The 27,985-nt window shown below is 37.8% G+C and overlaps 2 protein-coding genes across 3 annotated transcripts in view; one reads left to right on the top strand and one right to left on the bottom strand.

The window, feature by feature from the left end:
* LOC106878188 (uncharacterized) overlaps positions 1 to 23,262 on the top strand; it is a 29,034-nt gene extending 5,772 nt beyond the window's left edge. For both annotated transcript variants that reach the window (XM_014927327.3, XM_089348613.1), the window contains 2 exons: positions 21,697 to 21,814; positions 22,823 to 23,262. In XM_014927327.3, coding sequence (XP_014782813.2) covers positions 21,697 to 21,814; positions 22,823 to 23,228 — 524 coding nt within the window. In that variant the 3' untranslated portion in view covers positions 23,229 to 23,262. The remainder of the gene's footprint in view (positions 1 to 21,696; positions 21,815 to 22,822) is intronic.
* LOC106878189 (uncharacterized) lies at positions 79 to 17,968 on the bottom strand. The gene is made up of 13 exons (XM_052978517.2): positions 17,754 to 17,968; positions 16,302 to 16,449; positions 14,067 to 14,197; positions 11,018 to 11,153; positions 9,911 to 10,006; positions 8,064 to 8,188; positions 7,379 to 7,476; positions 6,032 to 6,116; positions 5,114 to 5,185; positions 1,311 to 1,415; positions 1,063 to 1,215; positions 337 to 432; positions 79 to 228 (listed from the first exon to the last, which is right to left on the bottom strand). The coding sequence occupies exons 1-13, from the start codon at positions 17,922 to 17,924 to the stop codon at positions 181 to 183; spliced, it is 1,464 nt and encodes a 487-aa protein (XP_052834477.1). The 5' UTR covers positions 17,925 to 17,968; the 3' UTR covers positions 79 to 180.
* Positions 23,263 to 27,985: the final 4,723 nt, after the last annotated feature.

Below are 27,985 nucleotides of genomic sequence, written 5' to 3'. Positions count from 1 at the left end.
AACAAATGAAGTGAAATAGAACCAATGTGTGTGTTTATTACTAGCATAATGTCTCTTCCGAAGTACAAAGTACGAAAATACTTTCTCAAACTCAGTTTATTAATTTATATATTTTACAATTGTTGAGACCGTCGTTGTTAATTAATCAGCCGGTTTTCGATTCACTTCAGTACGTTCGGTTCACATGGTAAGTTGCCGCAGATAAGACACAGTACAGTTCCATCCTTGCTATATATATATAATCATATACACATTACATATACAAGATAATTCAAGCATTTAGACAGTGTATAAATGTCAAAAGCAATAAATAAAATTTGTGAAATTTATATTCACCTGAAAGAGATAACTTTCATCAGCTTCTTCGAGATGAAGTGCGCTGTTGTCGATATATCCAGTGTATACACCAACAGTCCTTTCAAAATTGTCCATCTGCAAGAAAAATTAAGTAAACAAGTTCCTAAAATACACATACCGATACATATACATACATATATCAAAAACAAAAAATAGGGATCACAGGTCCTTCCCAAGCCAAGGGCTCATAAGGCCAGTTCCCCAGATTTTGTGGTGTAACATTCCCCTCTTGGACAGGACGCTGGTCAACCGCAGGATTACTCAGTTTTGTTGGACGAGCAACGTAGAGCTAAGTGTTTCGTTCAACGACGCAACGCATCGCCCAGCAATCGAAACCACAGTCTTACGAACAGGGGAACAACGCCCTAACCACTAAGTCACGCACCTCCACACACACACACACACACACACACAGTTCTAAGTTATGTAAATGTAAGTTTATGATTCAAATCCGACATAACAGATGATGATCCGTCTCAACACTCATTATTTCATAGAGCAATTCCTGGTCATATTTTCATGTTTAATCGCTACAAATGTTAAAGTAGATCTCTCTAAACTAATCCTTGCGGCAAATAAGCGTCGAGAATTAAAGCAGAGGTCTATCGCAATGAAAGCTATGAAATAACTTATTCGGGGTTACAATTAAGGTGAGAGACTTCACGCTAAAGTGACAATGAACTATATTTATGACTCGTTACTTACCAATACTTTACTGGTACCGCTGTGTAAAACATTTGCTATAACTCCCCAGTAACAAAAGTGGTTGGTTATTTCAATCCTTTCACTGCATAAGCATTGGCTATATAACGCCCAGTTTTTACTCTCCAAGAGATTCTCCATATCTGAGACGGCCAACTTGAAAAGAAATTGCACCAATCAACTGAACTCATACACTTGAATTGATTACAAAACACAAGTTATCGATTACAACGTCATAGAACGTTACTCACCATATCATTGCCATTACTTATCTTATTTAAGAATTCAATGCACTCAGCTTCACTGATCATCGCATTTCCAAACAGGACTTCTTTTTCCGTGGCACTCAAACATTCCTAAGACAAAAAGGACATTTAGGAAACTAGTAAAAAATGGGAGATTGATTTGGACAGGAAAATGAATCCGCAAGAACTCGGTTTTTAGAGATGTGTTTGGTGTCAATCGAAATTGAGTGAGTTGGTGCATGTAATTTGTGGGGAAAATTCTTTCGGAGATATTCCTCATTTTGTTTTTTTAACCACAGCCTTCGAAATGATGGGTTAGTGGGGAGCACCTTTGAAAAAAATTTTGTAAACGCTTTTTTTTCCACACACCCCGCCCTCATCCCACTCCTGACCTGTTTTGGCCAATTTTTTTTTCCTTGGTACTGCAAACCCACAGGAAGAGAATTTTCGGTAAATTTTTTAAATTGTTAATATTTTCAGACGGAAAAGCGAGTGATTTAAGGGCGATTTGGATGTTGTTTCTAGCATATCTAAAGACAACGTTCCTCGTTTCTTTATCACTCTCGCATGTATTGGTGTTTTTCAATATTCTTCCCCATAAATACATTTATATGCTATAAAAAAGAAAATTTAAGAAATAATGAATTTTTTGCAACCTCACTCCCAGACCCCGCGTGTTTCTATTTAGAAATTAAAATATTGGAGAGCTTGAGAAGGTCATTGCTGGCATTTATCCAGTGATTTTAAAACATCACAGAGATGTACTTGCATAGCAAGTGACTTGATGAGAGATCGTGTGCTGAAACAAAAGTTGCAGCGGAGGTGTTTGTAAGCCATTCAAGAACACACAGAATCCGTTACTTTCACGGAACTACTTAAATAAAGGAGGTCCCGATGCATCTACGTAACGATATGAAAGGGAAGATTAGTTTTAGGGTTAAGGGAAGGGCTAGTTTTAGGCTTAGTTAGCGTGTCATTACACGTCCACACAACGTACATTTAAAATATTTTGGATGCAACACCTGTATTTAAGTAGTACCGTTAAGGGATCTCTGTATTTAAGAAGTACCAGTTTCACTTCAACATTAAAAAGGAGCGAAAACAAGATTCGAACGCATTCTAAGAGACGAAAACTATATATGCCTCCTATACTGCAACTAGTTCAGGAATCGGTTAGAGAAGGACACCAACAAAAGAAATAAAAACAATATTTGGTATGATAACAAGAAATTTCAGTGTTATGTTTGTTGACGCTACACCTAACAACGAATTAAGCAAGGCATTCAAGAAAATTCTGCGTACAACTGGCATTAAGATCAAAGTTGTAGAAAAGACAGGTAGGACTATCAAATCTGCATTATGTAGATCATATCCATCTGATAGAATCACGTGTCAAAATAATTGTGTAGTATGTTCTACAAAGCCACATGTGAACTGCAAAACCAAGAGCACTGTATAGCAGATTAAGTTCCAAGAAGGTGCTTGTGCGACTAACCTAAAGTTAAACATCTTATCCACACATCCCAGTGATGCAATGCTGAGACAAGTCACTGAAGCTGTCTGTATACAGGAATACAAACCCACTCTCAACCGTAAATCCCAATGGGATAACATCAAGATTCCACTCGGGAGGACCCCTCTTTAGCTACCCTTCTCTCTCATTTACATGTGGAAATCCATACATACATATTGAGATGCATGATACTAAAATAAATATATGTCGTTATATATAACCGTATGAGCGTATATAGTTTGATACGTATATACGTATCTGTAGATGTATGTGTGTATACGTGAGTATGTTAGTGTATGAGTATGTACATGCATGCAAGTATTAGTGTGTAGATATACGTATGTATTGTATATGTATGCGTGTAAAATAAAAGCAAATTTGAATTTTAACCGTTGTCATTGAAAACGGTGTCATATATATATATATATATATATATATATGTGTGTGTGTGTGTGTGTAGAGAGAGAGAGAGAGAGATGGATAAGCGTAGTGTGTGTGTACTTTAAGATTATACGTATATTTTTGAGAGCGTGTAGGTGTCTATATGATTGTGTGTACTTGTAAATATGTATAAGGTTACATGCGCATATATAACCTAAGACGTATCCATTCACTGATAGACGGGGTGAGAGGAACAAACGCACACACACACATATATATGCGTGCGTCTATATATGTATACAACTTCACACACACAAACACACACAACGGAATTTTGTCAGTGAACAGGTCTCGATCTCAAAGCGACGGAAATATTTTGGCAAATTAAATTTTAAATGTTGAAGAGGATCTAACGGCTTTTGTGCGTTTCCTAAATGGCTTATAAACACCCTCCACGCTGCAATTAAAATTTCATTTGTCTCAAACTATTTTCTTCACTTTGAAACCGTGACCTGTTCGCAGAAGTAATGCAGCGCCAAGTTTTGTCAATGAACAGCAAACACACATTCATTGCCTTTCATTTGTGTGTCAGTGTATCTATGTGCGCGCGCGAGTATGTCAGTGTTGAAGTCGCTCGTGCAACTCGTGTATATATTGGCTTAGTGGTACAGAGTGTTTGGAAACTGAATAGCGTGCAAGTTTCGAGTACTTCTCGGTAACTTTTTCTCCTCGTCTAAAAGTAATTACCCAATTTTCTAGGCTTTTCTCACATCTATCCCGCGTTCAAAAATTATACGAGTATTTAAATTTTTTTCATTCAATAAATAATTACGTATACATTAATAGAATAAGCTGACGGTTTCCCAAATTGCGAATGAAAACTTATAAGAGAACTTGAAAGACTCTGCAAATGAGAATGGATTACTCCGCAGTGAATGCAATGAATATTTAAAGTTGTGAATTGGATGCATGAATATTTAAATTTGCGAGAAATTGGAGTTAAAAAATTCAAGAAACTTCAGAAATCGAAATTACAGGAAATTTCTTAGAACATGAATTTATAAAAATGTTCCCAGACGGTCAACCATGTAATAATTGCTTTCTTTTAGTACTTTTAGTAATTGTTGCATGCCTAATTAATAAGCAGCTTTCTCTATTATAGCATAAATACCAGTGACTCGAGAGAAAAATCTGAATGCTATTCACCTGCCTTCAGAGTTTGTGATAGTCACCCACTCCGTTTCTTGTTTTACCCTTCTCTCCATCTGCTTGACCGGAGACTCACACATTGCGTGTTATTGTAAAATATCAGTGATATAGACGCGGGCATGGCGGCTGTGTGCATAAAAAGGTTCGCTTAGTAACTATGACCTTACGATTGCGAACCCATTGTGCCGCACCTTCGTCAATAGTCAATTCCATCGTCAAGTTGATTAATGCCGTCAATGAAGTTTGATAGACAAACAGAGCTTTTGCGTCAAATTACCGATTTTTACTTCTAATTTGACAATTTCAGTGAACATTTTACGTCTGTCCAAGCTTGTGATAAAGCATGAAACTGAACATTAGCTGTATTCTTAAGATGAGTGGAGAAACATGCTGCAACTTTTGCAAAACGGTTCGGTGCATAGTTAGACAGTTAAGATAATAAGGACAGTAAGTATAAGGGACATGCAACATTCAGTACATCACATGCTGGTGCAGGACTGACAGGAAGTAAGACTAATGCTTGACGAGTGTCGGTGAGCGATCCTTCAGCAGTGCAGTCTACGGCTTTCGGAAATAGTTGAACTTCGCAGCTGATCAGATTTAATTCCATATGATTCTAACATGCAACTATCACATCACAACCAAGTCAAAATATTATATACTGCAGGGATGAGTAAAGAAAGACGAATCTAATGGTTTTACTTACATTGCTGCTTAATACTTTTGCCAATGAATTTATTTCCACAGCATCATCGCAATCTTTCAAGCTGTCCAACAACTGCAACAAAACGGCTGCCATTTGTATTATAGCCAATAGCATGTATGTAATTTTATGGAAGCTACAGTTACTTAAAATCTGAAATCTATTCTTAATTCAGTTTTAAAATATGTTGCAAAGGATTTTGATCAAAAGAGACCATTCGTTGTAGTGTATTAAAATATATGAAAACAGATTTGGACAGACTTCTTAAAGTGATCTGCAATGAAATGCTTTCTAATTTTATCCTCCGGAGTGTAAGCATAATCCAGCAAGATCTTATAAACATGAAGTAGCTGCCTAACAGATTCGTCAGTACGTCGAACAAAGTGCCCATCAGCACTTCTTCTGACACTGTCTTCCGGTTCAAATCCACCCGAGTAACTACTCATTGGGTTTGTAGCTCCAAGATTAAGGAGTTTCTCCAGATCGAGCCTCTACTTCTCCGCAGTGAGAGATCATAGCTCCGGTAAAACGGACTGGAGTTACAAGACGGAGTTTCCAAGCAAAACCAATCGATGAGAGACCTAAGGGATAAACTAAGAACAAGGTGGTTGGCTAATATCCATAATCTTTGTAACGATAGGGAATCCAGCCGCAAAGTGTAATGAAGGTTGTTTCTCAGAGGACCTTATGGGGGAGGTCTGAAGTCTACCCTCATAACCCTTAAGGAAATTTTGGGTGAGAATATGGATGCATGCATAAACTAATCTGTTAGATCAAGTAAATTATGATTTTAGGAGCTTTCACTTTGCTTAAACATAACTATGATTGTCTTAACTGCTAGTACAATTTCTCAGTAGAAACTACTAATCCTAGTTACTGTTAGGCAACGTGCCAGTCACCCGACAAAAGTACACAACTTACCATGCAGAATTGTTCATTGCTGTCAGAAAACCGTTCAAACACTTCCATTTGTAACATCGATATCTCTGAAGCATCATTAAATTGTCTGCCAAGAAATTTCAGATTGGGGAAATATTAATTTACAAAGAGATTTAATTAGATCATTAGAGGTTAGCTTATTAGAAGGAAAAATTAAAATTATATGCACAACCTGATTTTGTGTTTCGAGTGATTTAAAAGAATCCGAAAAAATGTTTTACAGAATCTGAGCAGGAGTGGCTATAGGCGCAGGAGTGGCTGTGTGGTAAGTAGCTTGCTTACCAACCACATGGTTCCGGGTTCAGTCCCACTGCGTGGCACCTTGGGCAAGTGTCTTCTACTATAGCCTCGGGCCGACCAAAGCCTTGTGAGTGGATTTGGTAGACGGAAACTGAAAGAAGCCCGTCGTATATACGTATATATATATATGTGTGTGTGTGTGTGTGTGTGTGTGTGTGTGTGTGTGTGTGTGTGTGTGTGTGTCCTCCTAGCATTGCTTGACAACCGATGCTGGTGTGTTTATGTCCGTCACTCGGCAAAAAGAGACCGATAGAATAAGTACTAGGCTTACAAAAATAAGTCCCGGGGTCGATTTGCTCGACTAAAGGCGGTGCTTCAGCATGGCCGCAGTCAAATGACTGAAACAAGTAAAAGAGTATATAAAGTTAAAATGGTAATGATGAACTCTTCAGATTCAGGTAATACTAATGTAGATCCAGCTACAATTTAACCAATATACCTTTCAAAAGTAAGCTTTTGTTCCTTTTAAAAACCATAGCCACAGAATGGGCGTCAGTGCTTACAAAGACTTAAATTAACACTAGTTTTCAAGCGGTGTGTGGTGGGGGGGAACAAGCACACACTCAGGTTTATTTCAGTTTCCATCTACGAAATTGAAGTATAGGGCTGTTTAAATCTATCGTAAAAAAGTTGATTTAAGGAAATGTGTTTTTAAAGTCTTAGAAAAAACAATGCCAGTCTCCAGGCCTTTTCAGCATCATAATTGATGGAAGGAATTCTCCTCGCATTGGAACTTTGCTTCGCAGGCCCTTGGGACTCTGTAGGAATTAGCATTATTTAAATCCAGGAGAGACCGATTATTCTACCATCCACAAAGTTTTAGCCTAAGTTTTAGCCTAAGTTTTAGCCTTCCAAATTTCCCTAATAAAGCTTTCGTTGCTCCCAGGATATCATAGAAGCGATTTCCTAAAGATGCTGCTAAAGATACAAACACGAAACCAAATAGTTATGAAGCGAATTTCTTCTCTACCAGTCGGCCATTCCCAAATCACTTATAAACGATTAGGAAAATGTTTAGTAATTAAATACCTTCCGAGCTTCGTATCAGGTATCAATGCATTCGTCTCAGCCATGCAGAGTTGTTGCTTAACAATGCAGTACTCTTCCGTATAATGATAGTTGTCATACTGAAACAGATTTAAATTTCATTCTATTTTATTCATTTATTTTTAAAGATGTCTGTCGCTCCAATATCTGAATCAAATAAGAGGATCTGCCTGAAATGTTAAACCTCTTCTAAACCAATAGTTACTTGCTAATTCCAGTCACATCTAATGCTAACAAACTAATACTTTTAAGTAGTTTATAAGGATATTTGTATTAGTGTAATCATTAGTGTTCACTGTTACCAATAGTATAAGTATTTTTACCTGTTTATATAGGTGTTACAAACAAGTATAAATATACCTTTATGGATTTATACAAATAAATCTGTAGAAGTATAAATCCATATCTATAAATATAGAAATCTATATATTTTATGGTACATAGATTTGTAGCTATAAATCTAATACCATTTCGCCTTCAGTACTTTGAGAACTACTAGAATGAAAAGCTGACATTGGCAAGATATGAGCTCAAAACGAAGATAATGGAATCTAAAGTATACTGGCATTATTTCCGACACCAATCATTCTGGCAATACCTCTCATATTTTAAAGTGTAAAAATCGCATGAAGCAAATGTTTTGCTTTAATTATATAAAGTAACTCACCAAAAGTATTCCTAGTGTGGCGTAGTTCTTGCCTAAGAAACGTCCTTTGTACAAAGTTGTAACATCAGCCGCAGAACAACACCGATCCACAAAGTTGTTCTTTGATTCCATCGACAGCCACCAACCTGAATATAAAATGGCTTTTCATAAGTATTTAAATAATTTCTCCGTTAAATGCAACTTAATTAGCCTCGCAGCACTACATATATTACATACTGTACGTATGTGTTGCCGAACCAAATATATTTTGAATGCATTTTTAATATTTGATTTGACTATTACAATATGTTAAACGACTACAACCCATTACAAACTAGCCACTCCTTACTTCGCTTGCGATAGTCTAACAAGGATTTCGTGTGGATTGTTCTAAAGATTCCGAGTAAAAATTTAAAATTTGGTTGAGTGCATCGGTTCTAGGTATAACGATATAACACTTAGACATTAAACAGTAACAAACTCAATGAGACGAGAAGTAAAACTCACTAAGTATAAAATATACAAAGCTTTAAAGTCTAAGTTGACGGATTTATTCAAACCTTTCACTTTAAATTTATACAAGACATGTGGCAACTTCAAATCTCGAAATAAAACAATCGCAATGTTGGAAATTAACGTGTGAGGAGTGAAATAAAAATCTTATTTGGACAGACAGCTGACGAAATAATTTTCAGGTTAAATTCAAATTATGACAAACGTAAACAAACAAACGAAGTTTGCTTTTAGAAGCGTTGAGATGTCTTTTAGAAAGTTAAAGAAGTGATTTTAAATTCTCAATCGCAGAATAATGCTAATATAGCCTGAACAGGATAAACTATCCCTATTTTGCAGAGAAAAGTGTAGGTGACTAGCTGTGGACTCGAACTCACATCCCCCTTTTCCCTTCGTGTGAGACTCATCGATTTAGTGGAATCTGTTGCTGTTGTCTGATATCTGCTGCGAAGTTAATGATTTCGTTCTACATGAAATAATTTCAATCATCTGTCTCACCTGGGAATAGTTTATAAATACAGCTCACGTTTTTTTACAATATTAAAGCTCCTTCAGTTCGTCTTTCCTAGTTATTCACCGGGATTTCTCCACGCACTCGATACGTTGAACGAATGGTCGATTCATAGACACCAAACTCACAGCAGCGAAGCTCCCACTATCTCGTATTTTCTACCCCCCCCCCCCCCCACACACACACACAAACACACCACTCCTGTACAGAGTATTCTCTGCTCAATTGCTCCAGATTAATAAGTACGAAAATCTGTCACCAGAAAATACGCGGCGTCACAAGTCATGATAATCAGAACATTCTTGTTAACTGAGCATTGTGGAAGTTCGCTGGATTGCAGTTGTGCGGTACAAGAACCTTCGGCTGATCAACAACCCGCATTATCTCAGATCAATCCGTGGTAAGTGTAACGTGGTTCACAACTGAGCGTAACCTGTTATCCCATGTCGGTGACGATTGAACCAATGAGAAAATACATGTACTTTATTTTTAGTCGAGGATGTGCATCTCAGTCGAGCACTGGGATTCATGTAACCCTCCCCACAAAATTTCAGGTCTTGTGTCTAACTCTCAATATGGATTAAATATGTGATGTCAGATGTCGGGGAAATTTAAAACTTGATCGCAATGTTTACATAGAAATATTGGGAAAGATTTGCTCTCAACAATATACTATTGCTTCTTTCATTTTCGTGCAGCTCATGTCCCTCGGTCGTATGTTTATACAGAGAGAAAAAGACATTCACACCAAATTATTTGTTATAGAAATTAGGATCCCTATCTATTTAAGGATCTGCCTCTGTTCTCAAAATATTAATAACATTAAAAGGACTTTCATACCCACCGTCGAAGCAATTAATCGGATAATTGCAAATTATTCCACCATCTAAGTAATACGATTCTTGTCCATCGACATGGTACTTGACTGGCTGAAACATACCTGAAAATTGATTTAGAAAACAATGTCACGCATAACAACAACGGTGTCAAAACGACACACGGCAACTAAAATGACATCCATCCAGAAATCGACAGGCAATAATAACCAATTGTATGACAAGCACACAATACAGATATCACTACGTTATTTACCATTATTCTGTATCATATTAGAGTTAAATTGTAGATGTAGCCATAATGTCCCAGTGATTTGAAGAGTAAGCCTTACTTGCTTCAAGTTGTGAATACACAATTGTATAATGCTGAGAATACATACGGAATACAATCTTGTATCTATAATTTTGCAGACTCAAATTGAAAATAGTACACGAATGTTACGAAACGGCTGTAACCTTATAAAAGTCATATGGAAAATTAAATCACCTCCTTACACTGCCGGACATTATGCTTCATTACATTTAAAATAGATTGTATTACTGGAATTATAAATTGTTATTTGCCGCTAACCCCTGCCCCGTAATTCCGCTAAGCCTATTCAGTTGTTTGAACGCCATATTTTCTTGGCATTACAAAAAATATTTGTAAAACTTTATTATATCTATCTGAATGCCAAGAGTCACCAGCGATTAGAAAAAGGGCTAAGTATTCGAGGTTATCTGTTTTGTCTTAGCTTAAACTAAACAGCCAACTCTTGATAAAGCAAGCTCATGTATTCTTGAATTTAGTACCCAAGAACTTTCCTCTAAAATTATTATAAAGTGTGGTTTGAGCCGAATTTGGCATTTTTTTTTTTTTTTGAAGGCTAAAATTACCAAGTAGAGGCTCCGTTGACTCGTATAACGAACTTCGAATAGTTATACGAATGATTGACTAGTTATTGGCACTATAGAATATACACCTTGAGGGATTAACATAGCTTCTGTTCATAAAAGCGTATTGAAACAATACAAACTTCAAAAGTTAGTACAGTTACAGGCTGGAAACTGAAATTCGATAGATGATTAGAAAAAGAAAAGTATTCATCATTATCAGAGATTAAAATGCAAGATACCTGGGAATGATATGGTCATGAGAACTGCACGGCGTATCACAGCATCTGGAGTAGTTTTCACATGAAAATATTCTTCGCACCTCCGGCTAAGATTCATCGCAACAATACAGAGCTCTTTGCCAGTCTGGTCATGTAGCTGTCAGATCAAATAATCCAGTTTGTGTAATATGTTTATATATATATACATTATATATGTATATAAATATATATATAGAAATTTTTTTTATTGTGCGTGTGCGTGTGTGTGTGTGTGTTCACACACTGTATCCACTATGTGTCAAATATTTATGAACATATATGTATATACTCACAGGCGCGCGCGCGCACGCGTATTTAATGAATGAGTGAGTGAGCACTTAGCATGAGACTTCCAGAGTTTCCAGGAGTGTAGAACCAGCTCTGAATCACCATTGTTCCCCGTGTTTACTGTATTTTGGGTTAACTAGCATATCACGTAATTGGATCCAGAAATAGGTCGCTCACAAACACTCCAATCGACCCAAACCGGAAGAAACCATTCAGCTCTTAGTTCTTTTGCTGTTCGTCTAAGTGAAGCTAACGCCACACAAACATTTCATCGTGGTACTCGTTGCACCAGATCAAGACAAGTTCGAGGGATCAGATATTGGAACTGGGTCTGCACAAACCATGCCTACAATAATATTTGGTTGTTCAGCAAACCAAGACGCCCTCACACTTAAGTACAGGAGCTATATGGAAAGAAGCAACGGGGACAGAAAGCTACTGGAGGCCTTCAGCTTTGATCCAGCATGCAGGGTGGCCATTGGATGATAGTCATTTTTCCAGACGTGGGGAAGGTGTGAATTTGCTATGTTTTCCTGGACCCTAATACGTTGAAGGGTCGAGAGAGTGCTCTGCATAACAATCTACTATAATAATACTCGTGCTTTTCTCCGTCACAACATGAATAAGGAAGGAAGGGGTAATAGCAAACTGGAAATGGTGTGGTGTGTATGTGATAGCGAATAAGTTTTCCTGTTAGTTTCTGTCTACTTCTGCTGGTTTGGTGTGGTGTCGTGCAATGTGGTGTGTATGTTATGATGTAGTTAGTGTTTTACTCTCTTGTTTTGCTGGCCTGGTGTGGTGCATATGTGATGGTGTAGCCAGCCGGCGAGTGAGTACTGTTTTTACTTAGTTGTTGAAGTTAAGCAAGAGAGTATGTATGTAGTTCTTCTAGTCATTTATTTTCGTTAGAAAAGTAAAAGTATTTGTCGTACTTTCCTTCGCATAGAAGAATTGAGTGTCCGTGAGAAAGGGCCAGAGCCGTGCATGTAAGTATTTTTCACTCACGGGCGCGAGCATGTAAATCCTTTTGTTAACATGTGAGATAGCAAGTGTTTATTTTTTTTTATGTTCAGGGGAGGAGCAATGGCCTTATGGTTAGGACAGCAGACTCGCGGTTTCAATTCCCAGACAGGGCATTGAGAGTGTTTGAGCGACAACACCTAAAGCTCCACGAGGCTCCGGCAGGGGATGGTGGCGAAACGTGCTGTACTTTTTCACCACAACTTCCTGTTCTTGTTGTACCTGTATTTCAAAGGGCCAGCTTTGTCAAAACCTGTGTCACGCTGAATCTCCGAGAACTACGTTAAGGGGACATTTGTCTTAATTTCACGAGTAGGCTGTTCCGTTGATCGGATCAACTGGAACCCTCGTCGTCGTAACCGGGGTGCCACGAGTGTGCGTTGAAGTGGAGGGATCTTGGATCTACATTTTTTTCATTTGCAAAAAAAAAATGCATTTTTCAAAAGACAGTAAAATAATGTGAAAATCGGCTATAATAATATACCTTTCCAGGCTAATTGCTATGATGTTGTGGAGAAAAAAATTGGAGAAGAAAAGGTTTAAAAATCTACAACTGTATTTTTAGCCTTTTAGCTAAAAATACAGTTTAGATTTTTAAACCTAAAGAAACATTCTGCGCTTAGCGGAGCGGTGTCAACTTAAGGTTGTACCCTGTGAAATTTACACTTCAGCGTCTGTGAAATGACCACCGCATTGTAAGTTTCTATATAAACAGAAATACTTTATAAAATAAACAGGTATCATCTTATTGTTTCTTTTGTCTGCGCAATGATTGTGTTTAGTTATGCGTATTTCAATATTCTGTACGCCGTGAGTGAGCAAGCGAGACGGCTGCTGAGTTTAGCCAGTTAGCGAAGCCCAGCCAGCCAGTAAGTCAGTTGAGAAAATGGGCGTCTGTCTCCAAAACTTCATAGTTGTGTAACGATTTCATGCTTGGATATGTAAACTACGATAAGAATAACACTGGTCAACAAAGAATTTGTCCAAAGAAAAAGAATCCCTGCATCTTGTTTTTGCATGCAGAATTCAAAACTGATGTCAAATTATCTGTACTAAGTTCACATATTCCATTCACCTTCATAATGCTAAGAAACTGTAAACATCGCAAACTATTTTTGCTATATATGAAAAATATGTAAAATATAAAGACAATTGGTGAAAAATTTAATATAATTCTAATTGATAAATATAAATTCTTATTAAAGAAAAAAGACGCGGATGAAGTAAATCTGGTGGTGTGAAGAGCCAACACATGTGGGTGAAACAACACAACGTGCGGTTGTCACGGTAACAAGCTGTTAACACCTAGCTGTCCGTTGATTGGTTAAAATTACCCAAATTTCCCAACTTTAATTCAAAATAACATCAGATTCTTTAATTTGAGATATAGTAATTGGTTGATCTTAATCAAATTCACAGTTGTATCGATACACCAAAATTGAAAGCCATCTAAACAAAATTAAAAGGGGCACATTTTGCGAATGGAAAAGTGATTTTAATCGGAGTGCTCGCGAGCACTAAAGTGGAGGGATTTTCATCGGAGTGTGCACGAGAGCTCAAGTGGAGGGACTGAATGGGAATGCGCGCGAGCGCTTAAATGGTGGGATTCAATCGTACCACACAGTCATGCCTAGAGAATATAACATCCGAATGCACAGCTATCACAAACTCACTTTTAAACACTAACGACGAAGAGAACCTGTGGCGAAAATATCAAACTCACCTGTTTGAAGGTAATGTCAGCATTGCCACATTTAATCCTTAAGATGTTGCCAAACCATTCCAAAAACTTCCTTCCCGAATTACGACCCAACTTTTCCATCACATCCTTTGCAAGTACAGCACATTGATTATCTAAAGAGAAATAACTGCCTTCATAAGTTTTCGATTAAGATGCAAATAAATTTCACATTTATAAACCGTGTATAGCAAAATAGACTCAACGCAGAAAAAATACCAGCACGGCAATATTTAGCGGTAAAAGTGTACGTTAATCTACTGAGACAAAAACGAGGTTTGGTATTCTATTCATCAGATTAAACGCTTGAAAATAAATACATAACATACGAACACGGATGCCTTGCCTTGGATCCTCTCCTGACTAATAGAATCGTGGTGCCAATACGGTAACATACCGCATGTGTTAAGGGATTTTAAACCTGGCGGAGTACATTTACCTTTAGATAGAAACACTTTTTTTTATCAGAAATAGAAAGACTGACAAAGAGAGAGAATAAAACACCGACTCCTGGGCGTAACTGTTACAGCTCCGAAATGGTAAAACACAAACTTGTCCTCGGTTTAAACATAAACTCAAATCGCACAGAACTGAAACAAGGAAACTTTTGCTCTCACACGACTCGGTTTAAGTTTCCGCCTGTATACATGGATATAAATACTTTATAAATACTTTATACTGAAGCATAGTATTTTTCAGTAAATAACTCATTGTATTAAAATTGACGTCACCTATTTTATAATATACTAGCAGAAATACCCGGCGTTGCCCGGGTGAAAGAGAATAATGAAATCTAAAAACGCCGTCTAGACTACGCATCATCTTTATATATAGAGATGTATATACACACACGCACCCAAACACACGTATATATATGTATATCAATATAAATATATGAAAGTCAATGAAGTTTCGTAAAAGAAGGTGATCATGTACATACTTTCTTGTTGTTGTGATTATAACACCTCATTGTAAACTATGTTCCTTGTTTTCCCTTGTGGAGCATATACAAATAGGTTTTTTGTTGCTGCCCACTCTTGAGCAGCCAACATACAGTTGTCCATGTGAGAAGCAGGGCTCTTCCAAGAGAAGACCAGCTACAGACAGTGTTTGAACCTGATATTTGTTTATGGACATGGCAAAAGTCACACGAAGGGGGAATTGTAGTCTTCTGAATGTAAAAGGAATGTCTGCTCCTGATGGAGTAAGAGGAATTCTTGGAATAAAGACGTCATGCCGTTTTGCACATCCAGAAAGAATGGTAGCCTCGATAACGTGTGACATCATTTTCTAAATAATGCTCATCTGTTATGTTCGGGTTAAAATTTCATCAACATCAAAAATATATGAATTTTCATGGGAGTTATGGCCGTTATGCAAAGAATATAATTTCCAAATTTCATAAAGATCCATTCAGTACTTTTGACGTAGTTTTGGATAAGAAAACAAATGACTAATGTGTGTGTTTGTGTGCATGTGTATGTGTGTGTGATGGGTGTATATATGTATAGATATCTGTATGCATGTATATATGTATATATGTGTACATATTACATGTACATCTATATATATATATATATATATATATATATATATATATATATATATATATATATGTATATACATCTACACATATGTATACATATACATGTATGTATAGATCTATATATATATACATATACGTGTACATCTATATGTATACATATACATCTCTCTCTCTCTCTCTGAAAGTATCTGTCATTACAGTATCGAAATGGTGTACATATACATGTATATGTATACATCTCTCTCTCTCTCTGTCTCTCTCTTTCTCTCTCTGTGAAAGTATCTGTCACTACAGTATCGAAATGTGATTGTTTCAGTTAGTGGAATAGTTTCATTTTTAAAGTGAAAGTATTTGACATGAGTGTTTTTGTTTCACTTTTGACACGTAATACTTAAATAGTGGAGGAGATATTATGTTGCCGTGTGCTCGAACTCTGCAAGAAGTTAATAATTTTTTTTTGACTAAAACACAACTGGAACCCTAAGTAAGGCATGTGTAAAGTTTGAATAAAATTGGTTGCGTAGTTCTCGAGTTTTAGGGATTCACACAGACAGACAGACAGACAGACAGACAGACAGACACATTCTCATTTATATATATATAGATATGAAGTAACGCAGTAAAATTAGATAGAAATTCAACAGGGAAGAAAAATGTTTGATTTAAAGTCTTACCAAATAGTAAATTATCAATATGCTCGTTCAGCAAACTCTGGACTGTATCGCAATCAAAATCGGCAGCTAATAGAGAAACTATGACGCCACTAGTTCCTACACCAGCGAATCTTTTCAGTTTCCCTAAGATTCCAACTTTGTCCAGCACCTATTGATAAAAATAGGGAGGTAGAGCAATTTAGATTAGTGTCAATTCAAAGTATTTAATGAGGAACTGATTCCTTTAGATGGGTAGAAATAATGGGAAGCAATTGAAACTTATCGAGTCGTGACAATCGACGATAATGCGCGAAATCGCATACGAACTGGGTTTATGTTTATGTCGAGTCACAATTCTTTTTACTTTCGACATAAGTCCAGTAATTTTGAGGGGAAGCAGACAGTCATTTAAATCCAACCTAGTAGTCGGCTGTTACTTATTTCATCAATTCGAAGACAATGAATGGCATAATTGGCCTCTGCAGAATTTGAACTTGGAACTTAAAGACTCGGGGAAAATGCCAAACATTTTGTCCAGCTCCTTTACGATATTCCGAACTCGCTGCCTTATATTGTGTTATGTAATTGGTTTCAAAAATTGGCACAAGACCAGCAATACAAGGGGAGGGGTTAAGTCAAGTACAGCTACCCCAATTCTCAACTGAGTCTTATTTTATCGATCCCAAAACGATGAAATGCAAATTCGGCCCCAATGGCAATGAACTCAAAACGTAAACACGGACGAAATGCCGCTAAGCATTTTGCCCGACAAGCTAACGATTCTGCCAGCTCGACGCCTCATGTTGAGATAATATTGTCTTCTACTCTAAACACAAGGCCCGAAATTTGGGTGGGTAGCGGGGCAAGTCGATTACATTGACCCCAGCACGCAACTGGTGCATAATTTATCGACCCTGAAAGGATGACAGACAAAGTCGACCTCGGTGGAATTTGGACTCAGAACGTAAAGACAGACGAAATGCCACTAAGCATTTTGCCCGGCATGCTAAAGATTCTGTCAGATCACCGCCTTATGACGAAATATCATTAAAAGAAACCAACTTTACATTTAAACTGAAGAATTACTCAGTTTTTCGTAGAGTACATAATTATACTTTTACAAGAAGACTGGTGACGGTGACTTCGAAGTGAAGTTTCTGTCTGCTCACATTCGAAACCAAAATGAAAGTGGAAGAAGTGTTGAGAGTGAAGGTGTCTACTTAAAAGGATGACAAAAGTACTGAAAAGGTCCAGTGGTGGAATGTTGTTCGTGGGGTCACATCCGTCCTTCCCTCCCTCATCGTTATTTTTATTCTTTTGATCATAAATTTGTAAATATTCCGTTTATCATTCGTTGGCGAATTCCCCCCCCACCCCACCTCTTGTGCTGTCCCCTCGGTGTTTCAACCTTTATGGTTAATAAAAAAACACTATTCGTAACCAAAATGGAAGATGAAAAAGCAAATCACTTACATTTAAAGCCCCTACATAAGCCAGGCTCTTTACGTTGTTCCCTTCAAGAACTAAATTTTCAAAATAATAGTTTTTTCCTGTGATATCATTTAGGGAAGAAATTCCTGATCTAATCTCAGAACCAGACATGTGACGTTGTCTCACCGGTACGGATGACTGTCGGTTACCCATCCTGTTAATTATTTCCACAATAACGATCCAAACCACCGCTCCGTATCTATATTTATTAAATATTACTTGCCTGTATGCAAATTTGCAGGATTTGTTTTACGCTTTATTCATTGGCAGAGTGTAATTAACGAACTTGCTTCTCAACCATGTGGTTTCAGGTTCAGTCTCACTGTACGGCAGCATGGGCAAATGTCTTCTACTATAACACAGCTAAGACATTGTAAGTGAATTTCGTAGACAGAAACTGAAGGACGCTGTCATGTGTGTGTGTGTGTGTGTGTGTGTGTGTGTGTGTGTGTGTGTGTTAGCACAACTTGACAACCAATAGTGGTTCCTTTAGGTTTCTCTCCCATAACTTAGCGATTCAGAACCAACACCACCACCCAAAAAAAAGACCGGCGCAAAAAGTACTTGGTTTGAAACGATTTGTTTGACTACATCATTAAAAGCAGTGCTCTAGCACGGCCGCAATCTAATCACTGTGAAAGATGAAAGTAAACCATAAAAGACTGGAATGAGTATGACTGCAATTCTCTAGACAAGGAATTCAATGGGAAATATATCAGAGTCGAATCTAATTGGAAAAAAAAACTTAGAATTTAAAAAACATTCTTTTCTTTTCTTTCTTTTTTTTTTTGTTAAAAAAATTATGGTGAACGTCACAGAATAAACGGTAAGTTACTTCGAAGTGTAAACTGCAATCCGGTTTCGATTTTGGTTTGTTTTTGAAAAGAATTTAGTGTCACTTTTATCACTTTGGAAGTCATGGACGTCACAATTTCCCAGTTCTTTATATATAGTTTTTGAGTTTTAGTTGCAAGTAACAAAGAAGCTTCTAAGTGTTTGCTCGACCTGCTAGAAATAGCAAGTGAATAAATATCTCTACCATTTAAAATAAGGTGAGGATTCATTTGTCGATGTAGTCATACAAGTTCAACAAAAGGGGGGATGGTCGTAAGTGGAATACCTTCTGTCAGACCTCACTGTTAGATCTGATGAAGATGATAACTGATGGAATTTAATATATTTAATTGAATTATTATAATTCATGCTATTAAATATCAAACCAATTCAGTCCCCTGCTTCCCATCACTAGTGAATAAATACTGAGTTAATGACCGAAAGTGTATGATCGTGAACACAAGCGGCCTCGAAAGGATTTCAGGAGTAACGTTACTCAACTGGGTTCGTAACTCTGAGATCAGGGACTCTATCTAAATGGAGCCGCTACTTCTCCACTTTAAGAGGTCACAACTCTGGTATCAGGGACACGTGATTACAATGTCAAATGAGCCAACCGGCGCGAGATCTGGAGGTTGATCATGGTCTCAGTTGGTCAAGCTTGGGAATTCAACGGGAAAGTGTAATGACGGGTTCTTCTGATAGAAGAGTTGCTTAAGGATTCTATCCCCACGACATTCCCAGGAGTAGTGTGCGGAGAAGATAGACGGATGGATTGATTGATTGATTGACTCACCGTATTTAATATAGTTTTTAATAAGGTTACTTTATTTCAGGAAATTATCTCACAAAATTACTATAGTATCTAAAATTACAATTTTTGTCTGAGTATCGATGGGGGCACCTCTAGATATGAAATGATTTTTGTTTTTCAATATTAACGTAATCACAAGGGCACTGCGTTTACAAAATTCTATGACCTTCGTAAAATGGTTTCGCAGTGTTCCGGCCCTTTACATTCAGAGTTCAAATTTCACGGAACTCAACTTTACCTTTCAGCTTTTAATAGCAACTTCACACAAGTCCTTGTTGATGAAAGCTTTGTAGCTGTGTCCTACATCACGGAACTTTGAGTAACATGTAGCTAAGTCAAATTATGATACATGTATGTATAAATAAATATATATATAGGCGCAGGAGTGGCTGTGTGGTAAGTAGCTTGCTTACCAACCACATGGTTCTGGGTTCAGTCCTACTGCGTGGCATCTTGGGCAAGTGTCTTCTACTATAGCTTCGGGCCGACCAAAGCCTTGTGAGTGGATTTGGTAGACGGAAACTGAAAGAAGCCCGTCGTATATATATGTATATATATATATATATGTGTGTGTGTGTGTGTGTGTGTGTGTGTGTGTGTGTGTGTGTGTGTGTGTGTTTGTCCCCCTAGCATTGCTTGACAACCAATGCTGGTGTGTTTATGTCCCCGTAACTTAGCGGTTCGGCAAAAGAAATCGATAGAATAAGTACCAGGTTTACAAAGAATAAGTCCCGGGGTCGATTTGCTCGACTAAAGGCGGTGTTCCAGCATGGCCGCAGTCAAATGACTGAAACAAGTAAAAGAGTAAAAGAATATATATATATATAGCGTACACTATGTAAGTATTATATTAAACTAAAGTACGTGGTATATGTATTAAATAATACATTATATGTATTACATCCGAGGGGTGTTGAAAAGTTCCTGGTTTTGTGTGAAAGAAAAGACAGGACAATCAATTAATTACGATTTTGTTCAACAGATTCCCTTCTCAAATTCACACACTTCTTGCAACGCTCCTTCAATTTTACTAAACCCTGTCAAAAGAAGTCGGTAGATTGGGTGTCCAACCAGGCCTCTGTAGCAGCGATGACTTCCGAATCAGAGTGAAATTTCGTTTCCTTGAGATGTTTTTTTTCAGTAGGAAAGTGGTAATAGTCAGAGGGGGCCAAGTCAGAGTCAGAGTGAAGCGTGTGGTCTACCGGTTCGAATCCTAAATCGCGTATTTTCCGTAGAGCTTCATGTGTTATGCCTGCTGGTGCATTGTCCTGAAGAAGGAAAACACCACAGTTCAGTGTTTCTGTTTCAAAGCATCACACAGTTCGTCCAAAAGAGACATGTGGTATTCTGCATTGATGGTACCACCATTTGGTATGTATTTTATGAGGAGTATTCCGTCTTTCTCCCAGAACACTAAAGCCAGAAACTTTTCAGCTAGCTTCTGGGTCAGAAACTTCTTGAGACACGTTGAACCGCTGTTTCGCCCCTCCATTGATTGCTGCTTAGTCTGAGGGTCACAATGATGAAACCGGGTTTCATCCAGGGTGATTAAACTAGCCATAAAATCAGAATCGCCTTTGATGTCGTCACTCTAAAGCGCGTCTGATCTGCGTCCAGGCATTTCGGCACCCATTTTGTTGAAAGCTTTCACATGTCCAGAATTTTGTGGATGATGTGGTCAATTCTTTCGCAGAAAATTCCCATAGTCTCAGCTGAAATCCGGTGGTCCTCGAGAATGATGACGTGTACAGAGTCGGCTTTGTTCTCCGTAGTCAAGGAAGTTGATCGTCCTGACCGGGATTCATCTAGTGGCCTCGAAATGACCAGTCCGAAACATTGACACTCAGATTTTTACTGTGGCGTAAGATGGGCGGTCATCTTTCAAAATTTCCTTTATCTCGCCATGGATTTCCGCAGCTCCTTTGCTTTACAAAAAGAAGAACTTCATAACCGGATGTGCTTCAGTATTACCAAAATGCACTGTGGGAGCTGCAATCATGCGTTAAATCTGCAAAAATAAGTAAAATATATAGTATACCATCATGATTTTTTGCATATCTTCTCCTTAACAATTAACCTTCTTCTCCTGTGAAGGTAACAGCTCTACCTTTTCGCGTTACCCTTAAATCCAGGAACCTTTCAGCACCCTCTCGTTTATATGTGTGTGTGTATAGTATTATATCATATACTGTAACTATTTATCGCGAAAGGAGAGAAATGTAGAATTACTAATGCGATGTCACCTTTTCTCCTCTCTCTCTCTCTCTCTCAATTCAGCCATTCTCTCTGAAAGAAAAAGTGTTGTAGAAGAATACATGAAATCTAAAGACAAATGCGTTAAAAAATGCGACATGTACAACTTGTATCATTTAGACGAAAATTCCCTTCAAAGCAGGTAAATAAAAATTATACTTTGATTTCATTTGATTCCTTTGGGAGAAGAAATATTTGCATATAACCATTGTCAGTTTAAACGGGCATCAATACGCTTTAAAATGAAGTCAGCTTATTCGAAAGTTATATGCTGCTGCTTCTGCTGCTGCTGCTGGTCTTCTACCTAAAGAAAGAAACAATGTAATTGTATTGTTTTTCTAATTAGCTTTTAAACAACACAGAACTACCTGTGATTAAGACTTTAGACTTAGGTGCCCCAAGGTCGGGAGGCACATGTGGTAGTCAGAGTTTCCACTTTGAACTATTTTCATAGTATGAGATTTCTACGGTGGACAGGGTGCTAACCTGAAGCCCAAGCACTTGCATTTATGAAAGACACTGTAAGTGGAGCTGTCTCTTTTGACTGCTAGCCGATGTCGAAGAAGTATAGTGCGGGTCGCATCCAGTTACGGACACTTGGTTGTTGGTCTCATTGGGACTCCTCCGCCCTGGCCGTTGCCATAGCTCGTCCAGTGATGCAGTGTCAGCACCAGACCATCATGTGCTCCAGTCCGTCAACTGAGGCACTGTACCACGATGTGGAACTTGGAACCCCTACATGAGAGATTCGCGACTAAGCAAACCCTGTATTCAACCAGAGCCGGGCCAGCGACCTTACAACTAAACTAACAACCACACAAACACACCTACAGCCACACAACCTTGTTTATGCATGTGTTCATCACTCCTCATCGACGTAATTGTTTCAGGTGTGACATAAAATAACAAGTCAAATCATTTCTCAAATAAACACACCTTAGACATTGTGAAGGTGTTAGTATGTGCGTAAACCCCTTGTGAAGGTGTTAGTTGTCTCCTAATGCGAATATTTCTTATTTTACTGTCATTTTTAACGGGATACTCATTCATGATAATTATAAATTCTAATGAGATATTCATTGATGATAATTGTAAAGTAACGAAGATCATAATGGAAGTATCATTAATGCTCAAGTCTTTTCTTTTGCAGTGTAGCACCAACTAATCTAGACATAGGAGTCCTTACCACAGAACATTTGGACGATATCGCAGACACCTGGGAACAATCTTCTACCGACCAAGTGGACAGTACTAAGGAATATATCAATGTACTTATAAACACGTTCCCAAATGTGTGTTTGTGTAATTCCATTGAGAAAGTAGTTGCTTATGGATTGGGGACCGATAGTGGAACAATCGGATATCTACATGTCAATGCTAATTATCGCGGACGAGGCTGCACAAAAGCGGTGATCTCTATGTTATCAGCTAAGTTTATTGAAGCAGGAATAACGCCAAGTGTCAAAATTCAACCAGAAAATATTCTTTCTATTAGTGTCCATGAACAAATAGGTTATCAGTCATCAGGAATTGTGGTTTATGATATGGAATTTTAATAATTTTCAGAGTAATAAAAATAACAGAAATTTTCCTGGCTGTCTTTTCTTTAATGTTTCTCTTTAATGTTTCTCTGATGTGGTCTACTCTGTTTTCATTCTGTCGTGGTTAGTGAAAGGAATTCCAATACTTTTAAGAAATGACTATGAAGATTTACTTGGTGCCCCAGGAAGCTTACAAACCCGGCTGGAACCGAAAATAGAATAATAGAATTAAGTGAAATGGCTTTGTATTTAAAATTCAATATTTCAAAGTTTTCTGAATTTAGGCAGGAAATTTTCATCGTGTTGTTGATGCCAGGTCAGCGTCGACAAAGCATAACTATGATTAAAAGGCTTTCCCCACATCTTGCGTATAGCATATCCAGGAAAATTGTTCGCGACGGGCTCTTCTCTGTTTTTCAGACGGAAGGATGTGATTTGAGGAACACTCTGCTGTCCATCGTGATACATTAGACTACTACGTAGTGACTTCTTCTTTAGCTTCATATTTATATTCTATGGTGAGACTAACTGGTTTTTATTTGAAATACGATCTCTTATTAAGGCACAAAGTTAGCGATTTTGAAGGGAGTGGTTAGTCGATACCATTGGCCCTAGTACTTGACTGGTACCTTATTTTATCGACTTCGAAAGGATGAAAAGCAAAACTGAACTTCGGAATGGTTTCAACTCAGAATGTGAAGACCCGCGAGATATTCTGCAAAGCATTTTGCCTGACAATTCAAAGGATTCTACCAGCTCATTGCCTTTTGTTTATTTGTAATATAAATACCAAAGCTAAGGTGACGAGCCGGCAGAATCTTTAGCACGCCGGATGAAATGCTTAACGGTATTTCGTCCGTCGTTACGTTCTGAGTTCAAATTCCGCCGAGGTCGACTTTGCCTTTCATCCTTTCGGGGTCGATTAAATAAGTACCAGTTACGCACTGGGGTCGATATAATCGACTTAATCCGTTTGTCTGTCTTTGTTTGTCCCCTCTGTGTGTAGAACCCTTGTGGGCAGTAAAGAAATAGGTATTTCGTCCGTCTTTTTTGGGTGGAAATTCTATTTTATTGCTCTGCAGCTCGTTCTTGTTCTAATGGCGCCACCTTCTCAAATAAACTTAGTCAAAATTAGTTGTTCTATTTCAGCTTTTTGATATACATGTAATGTGTTTTTGTATGCTGACAAACTTTTAATTCTTCAAGTATAAGCTATTATATAATAAAATGTTCATGTACTTTTTATAGTCATTTGCTAAAAAATAAAATGTTTTGAAGTAAAGACAGAAGCAAGGAACTCAGCTACATCATCGATGATTTCTACAGCATTTGCCAGCGTCAGAATCTTACTGAACTTGATACCGACTTCCTGCTAGTGGAAAACTTTTACCGTCACGGACACATGTTTTTCTAAAAAAAAACTCATTCATAACTTAGGCTTTCACTTCATCCCATGTCTCGACTATATTATCCACAGCTTCTATAACGCGGAACAATGCCAGTGTCTCTAACAATAGGTTTATCTTTCACTCAACTGCTTTTATGAATTTATGAAATATTTGAAAGTTCTCAAATCATACTCCTTGAAAATGGCGATCACACGTTGACAAGAGCAAAGTGTGTTTTGTGGGATATATTCTAGTATATCCTTAGATTACTTTTTTTAAAACGTCTTATGAGTGGTTCAATGTATTCGTTAGAAATAATACATCAAAATATATCTGTTCTATATTTAAGAGATGAGGAATTATTTACATTATTTACATTATTTACATTTGACGGATATTCGTCCTCATCTTGTTTGTTGTTAACACAATGGGCATATGGCGTAGTGGTTAAGAGCGCGGGCTACTAACCCCAAGGTTCCGAGTTCGATTCACGGCAGCGACCTGATTAATAATAGTAATAATAATAATAATATAATAATAATAATAATAATAGTAGCATCGATAGGAATGAGAACCCAGGTTCGAAATTTCCCCAAGACACCTGACGAAGGCTGGAGGGTATATCAGCCGAAACGTTGTGTTAACAACAAACAAGATGAGGACGAATATCCGTCAAATGTAAATAATGTAAATAATGAAAATATATCTGGTAAAGCTGTCATGTGAAAAGCTCTTAGTATAACATGCTTTCTCATTTGAATCGCAAATTACAAGCAGATGAAAAGCCCTTAGCCTTGAATTTTCTGAGTGATACACAAATGGGGGGGGGAGGGAGTAATTTCATAAAACAAGCGGTATTTCCTTCCAAAAGATGCATCATGAGATTTTCCGAAGCTTTAAACCTTGGTACCGATATTGAAGTTACTAAATATAAGTTTTAACCTGCAGAAAGCTCAGTTCCATCAATATAGAACTCTTGCTTTGATGCGTGGATTCTTTAGGGCAATCATTTTCAGCAGTTCTTCGGGATAATCAGGGATAATCTTTGTGTCAGTACTGGCAGCTAAACTAGTCATTCTAAAGTTGTGTAAAGTAAGACACCTCTTAAACCTTTCAAACCAGATTTTACTATCCAGAAAAGGATTCTGCATTAAAAGTTGCACCTTCCTTTCTTTTTTTCCGCTATTTTTAGAACCAGCTTTTAGTTTTCGTTTATATGAATAATGCGTTTTATAAGTAAATTACGAAATGTCAGAAAAAAATCAACGCAATAAACAAACCGGATGTTTTTTTCCTTTATCTATACTATCCATATTGACCTACAATTTTCAGCTTATTTCCCCTACTCTTTGTTACATACTGTTGCAGTCGTTCAGGGCTAAACCGGAATTTCTACTTTTCTATAAATAGAAAATAGCAAACAATCAATTTGCTGGTTGAGTGCGTTTTGGCTTTCCTGCACTAGCGTAGCTAGAGTTTGCGCTGCTTGGGCGCGAAATTTTTTTCTCACGAGAGTTTCGGACCCCATACAACCAATCAGAGCTCACTTTGAGCTTGTTGTCAAGTTAACAAACACACTCTAGCAAGTAAATTCAAGACGAAGAATAGTGTTATAAGCCGACCGATCGCCAAGTTATGCCTGATTTTAGAAGGAGACAAGTAATTGGATTTGCATCTATACCTATAATCGGATTTTGTTGACGGCCCCATATTAAAGATGTGGATGGGAAAAATGTGGGTAGAGAGTGATGTGCTACCGCAACCCCACTAAGCTACGCTTGTGCTTACCAGATACACAAAACATTAAAAAGCATTCACTACAGAATTTTTCTCACACATCTAGGATTTAGTTCGTTTCATTCACAACAAAATTAAAGGGGGCTGATTTTGTGAATGAAACAAACGAAATGCCAAAAAACAAGGTAAGTTTGAAACTTTATGATTTTTAAAAAAAATTTTGCCCCACTTCTTGTTTCCTATTGTTTCTGTTTATATAATTCTAAAATATTGGAGAGTCTGAGAAGATTATTGCTGGGATTTATCCAGAGTGATTTTAATAAGATGATTTATTTTGATAGCATAATTTTATGTTAGCAAATGTTTTTTCTTACACATACGCATACATGGCCTCGTTCGGTTGGGGTGCGAGTAAAAATTAAAATTACCATTTTAATTTTTTCTTTGCTTATATTCCAGCAATGGACTACTTTGGCATTATCATTCCATAAAATGCGTTTATGGGGAGAAAAATATTTATTTCTTTATTGCTCACAAGGGGTTAAACATAGAGGGGACAAACAAAGACAGATAGAGGGATTAAGTCGATTACAAAGACCCCAGTGCGCAACTGGTACTTACTTACCCGAAAGGATCAAAGGCAAAGTCGACCTCGGCGGAATTTGAACTCAACGATTCTGCCAGCTCGCCGCCTTGAAAAACATCAATAGATGTGAGAGTGAGAAAGAAACGAGGTGGGAGGTTTTGGGATGTGCTAGAAACAACAGCCAGATCTTTAAGTGCGCAGTGAAAAAAAAAAAAAAAGGTTGGCCAAAATCGGTCCGGAGTGAGGGGTGACGGGAGTGAAAGAAATTATAAATGTTCAAAATTTTCTTCTTTTCGTGAAAAGATGCCTCCCATCATTTCGAAGACTGTGCTGAAAAAACAAATTGGAAAAATTCCCCGTCAAAACGTAGAAATTCCGACGTAGACCGTCTGATCCGAAAATCCATTTTCCGGAAACTCCTGACCCCTTCACAAAATTTTTTAAGACCCGTATTAACCAAAAGGTTTGCCCACAGGTTTCTTTGTAACCGTAACCTACACCGTTTGAAAGGTATTTGTATAAAATCTCATTAAAAAATATCCATAGGCGCAGGAGTGGCTGTGTGGTAAGTAGCTTGTTTACCAACCACATGGTTCCGGGTTCAGTCCCACTGTCTGGCACCTTGGGCAAGTGTCTCCTACTATAGCCTCGGGCCGACCAAGGCCTTGTGAGTGGATTTGGTAGACGGAAGCTGAAAGAAACCCGTCGTATATATGTATATATATATATATATATGTGTGTGTGTGTGTGTGTGTTTGTGTGTCTGTGTGTGTCCCCGTAGCATTGCTTGACAACCGATGCTGGTGTGTTTATGGCCGCAGTCAAATGACTGAAACGAGTAAAAGAGAGAGGTCCATGTAGGAAATCAATGCTTATTAATTGGTGGTTGGGAGAAGTACTCCATCAGCCGCGATGTTGTCCTCAGCTCAGTAAGATAGAAAGTCCCACAACTCTACCGCCTTGCATGGCAGGATTATCTCTCTTTCGGTGACCAAACCATCACCTCCATCTTACGAGTCCAACAGGGCGACCTACTCGGGCCCGCTCTGGGCATTGATGAT

This window comes from Octopus bimaculoides, chromosome 1 (genome assembly GCF_046866305.1).
Source record: "Octopus bimaculoides isolate indiv1 chromosome 1, ASM4686630v1, whole genome shotgun sequence".
NCBI lineage: Eukaryota > Metazoa > Mollusca > Cephalopoda > Octopoda > Octopodidae > Octopus > Octopus bimaculoides.
This window is presented reverse-complemented; position numbering and strand designations above follow the sequence as displayed.

Excerpts from the sequence above, each read along its gene's own strand:
- LOC106878189 (XM_052978517.2), bottom strand. The coding sequence starts at position 17,924 with ATGGGTAACCGACAGTCATCCGTACCGGTGAGACAACGTCACATGTCT. Across the intron at positions 1,416-5,113 it reads CAAAAGTATTAAGCAGCAAT|GAATGTTTGAGTGCCACGGA; the intron begins GTAAGTAAAACC and ends TTTTTGTCTTAG. Across the intron at positions 229-336 it reads ATGAAAGTTATCTCTTTCAG|CAAGGATGGAACTGTACTGT; the intron begins GTGAATATAAAT and ends ATATATATATAG.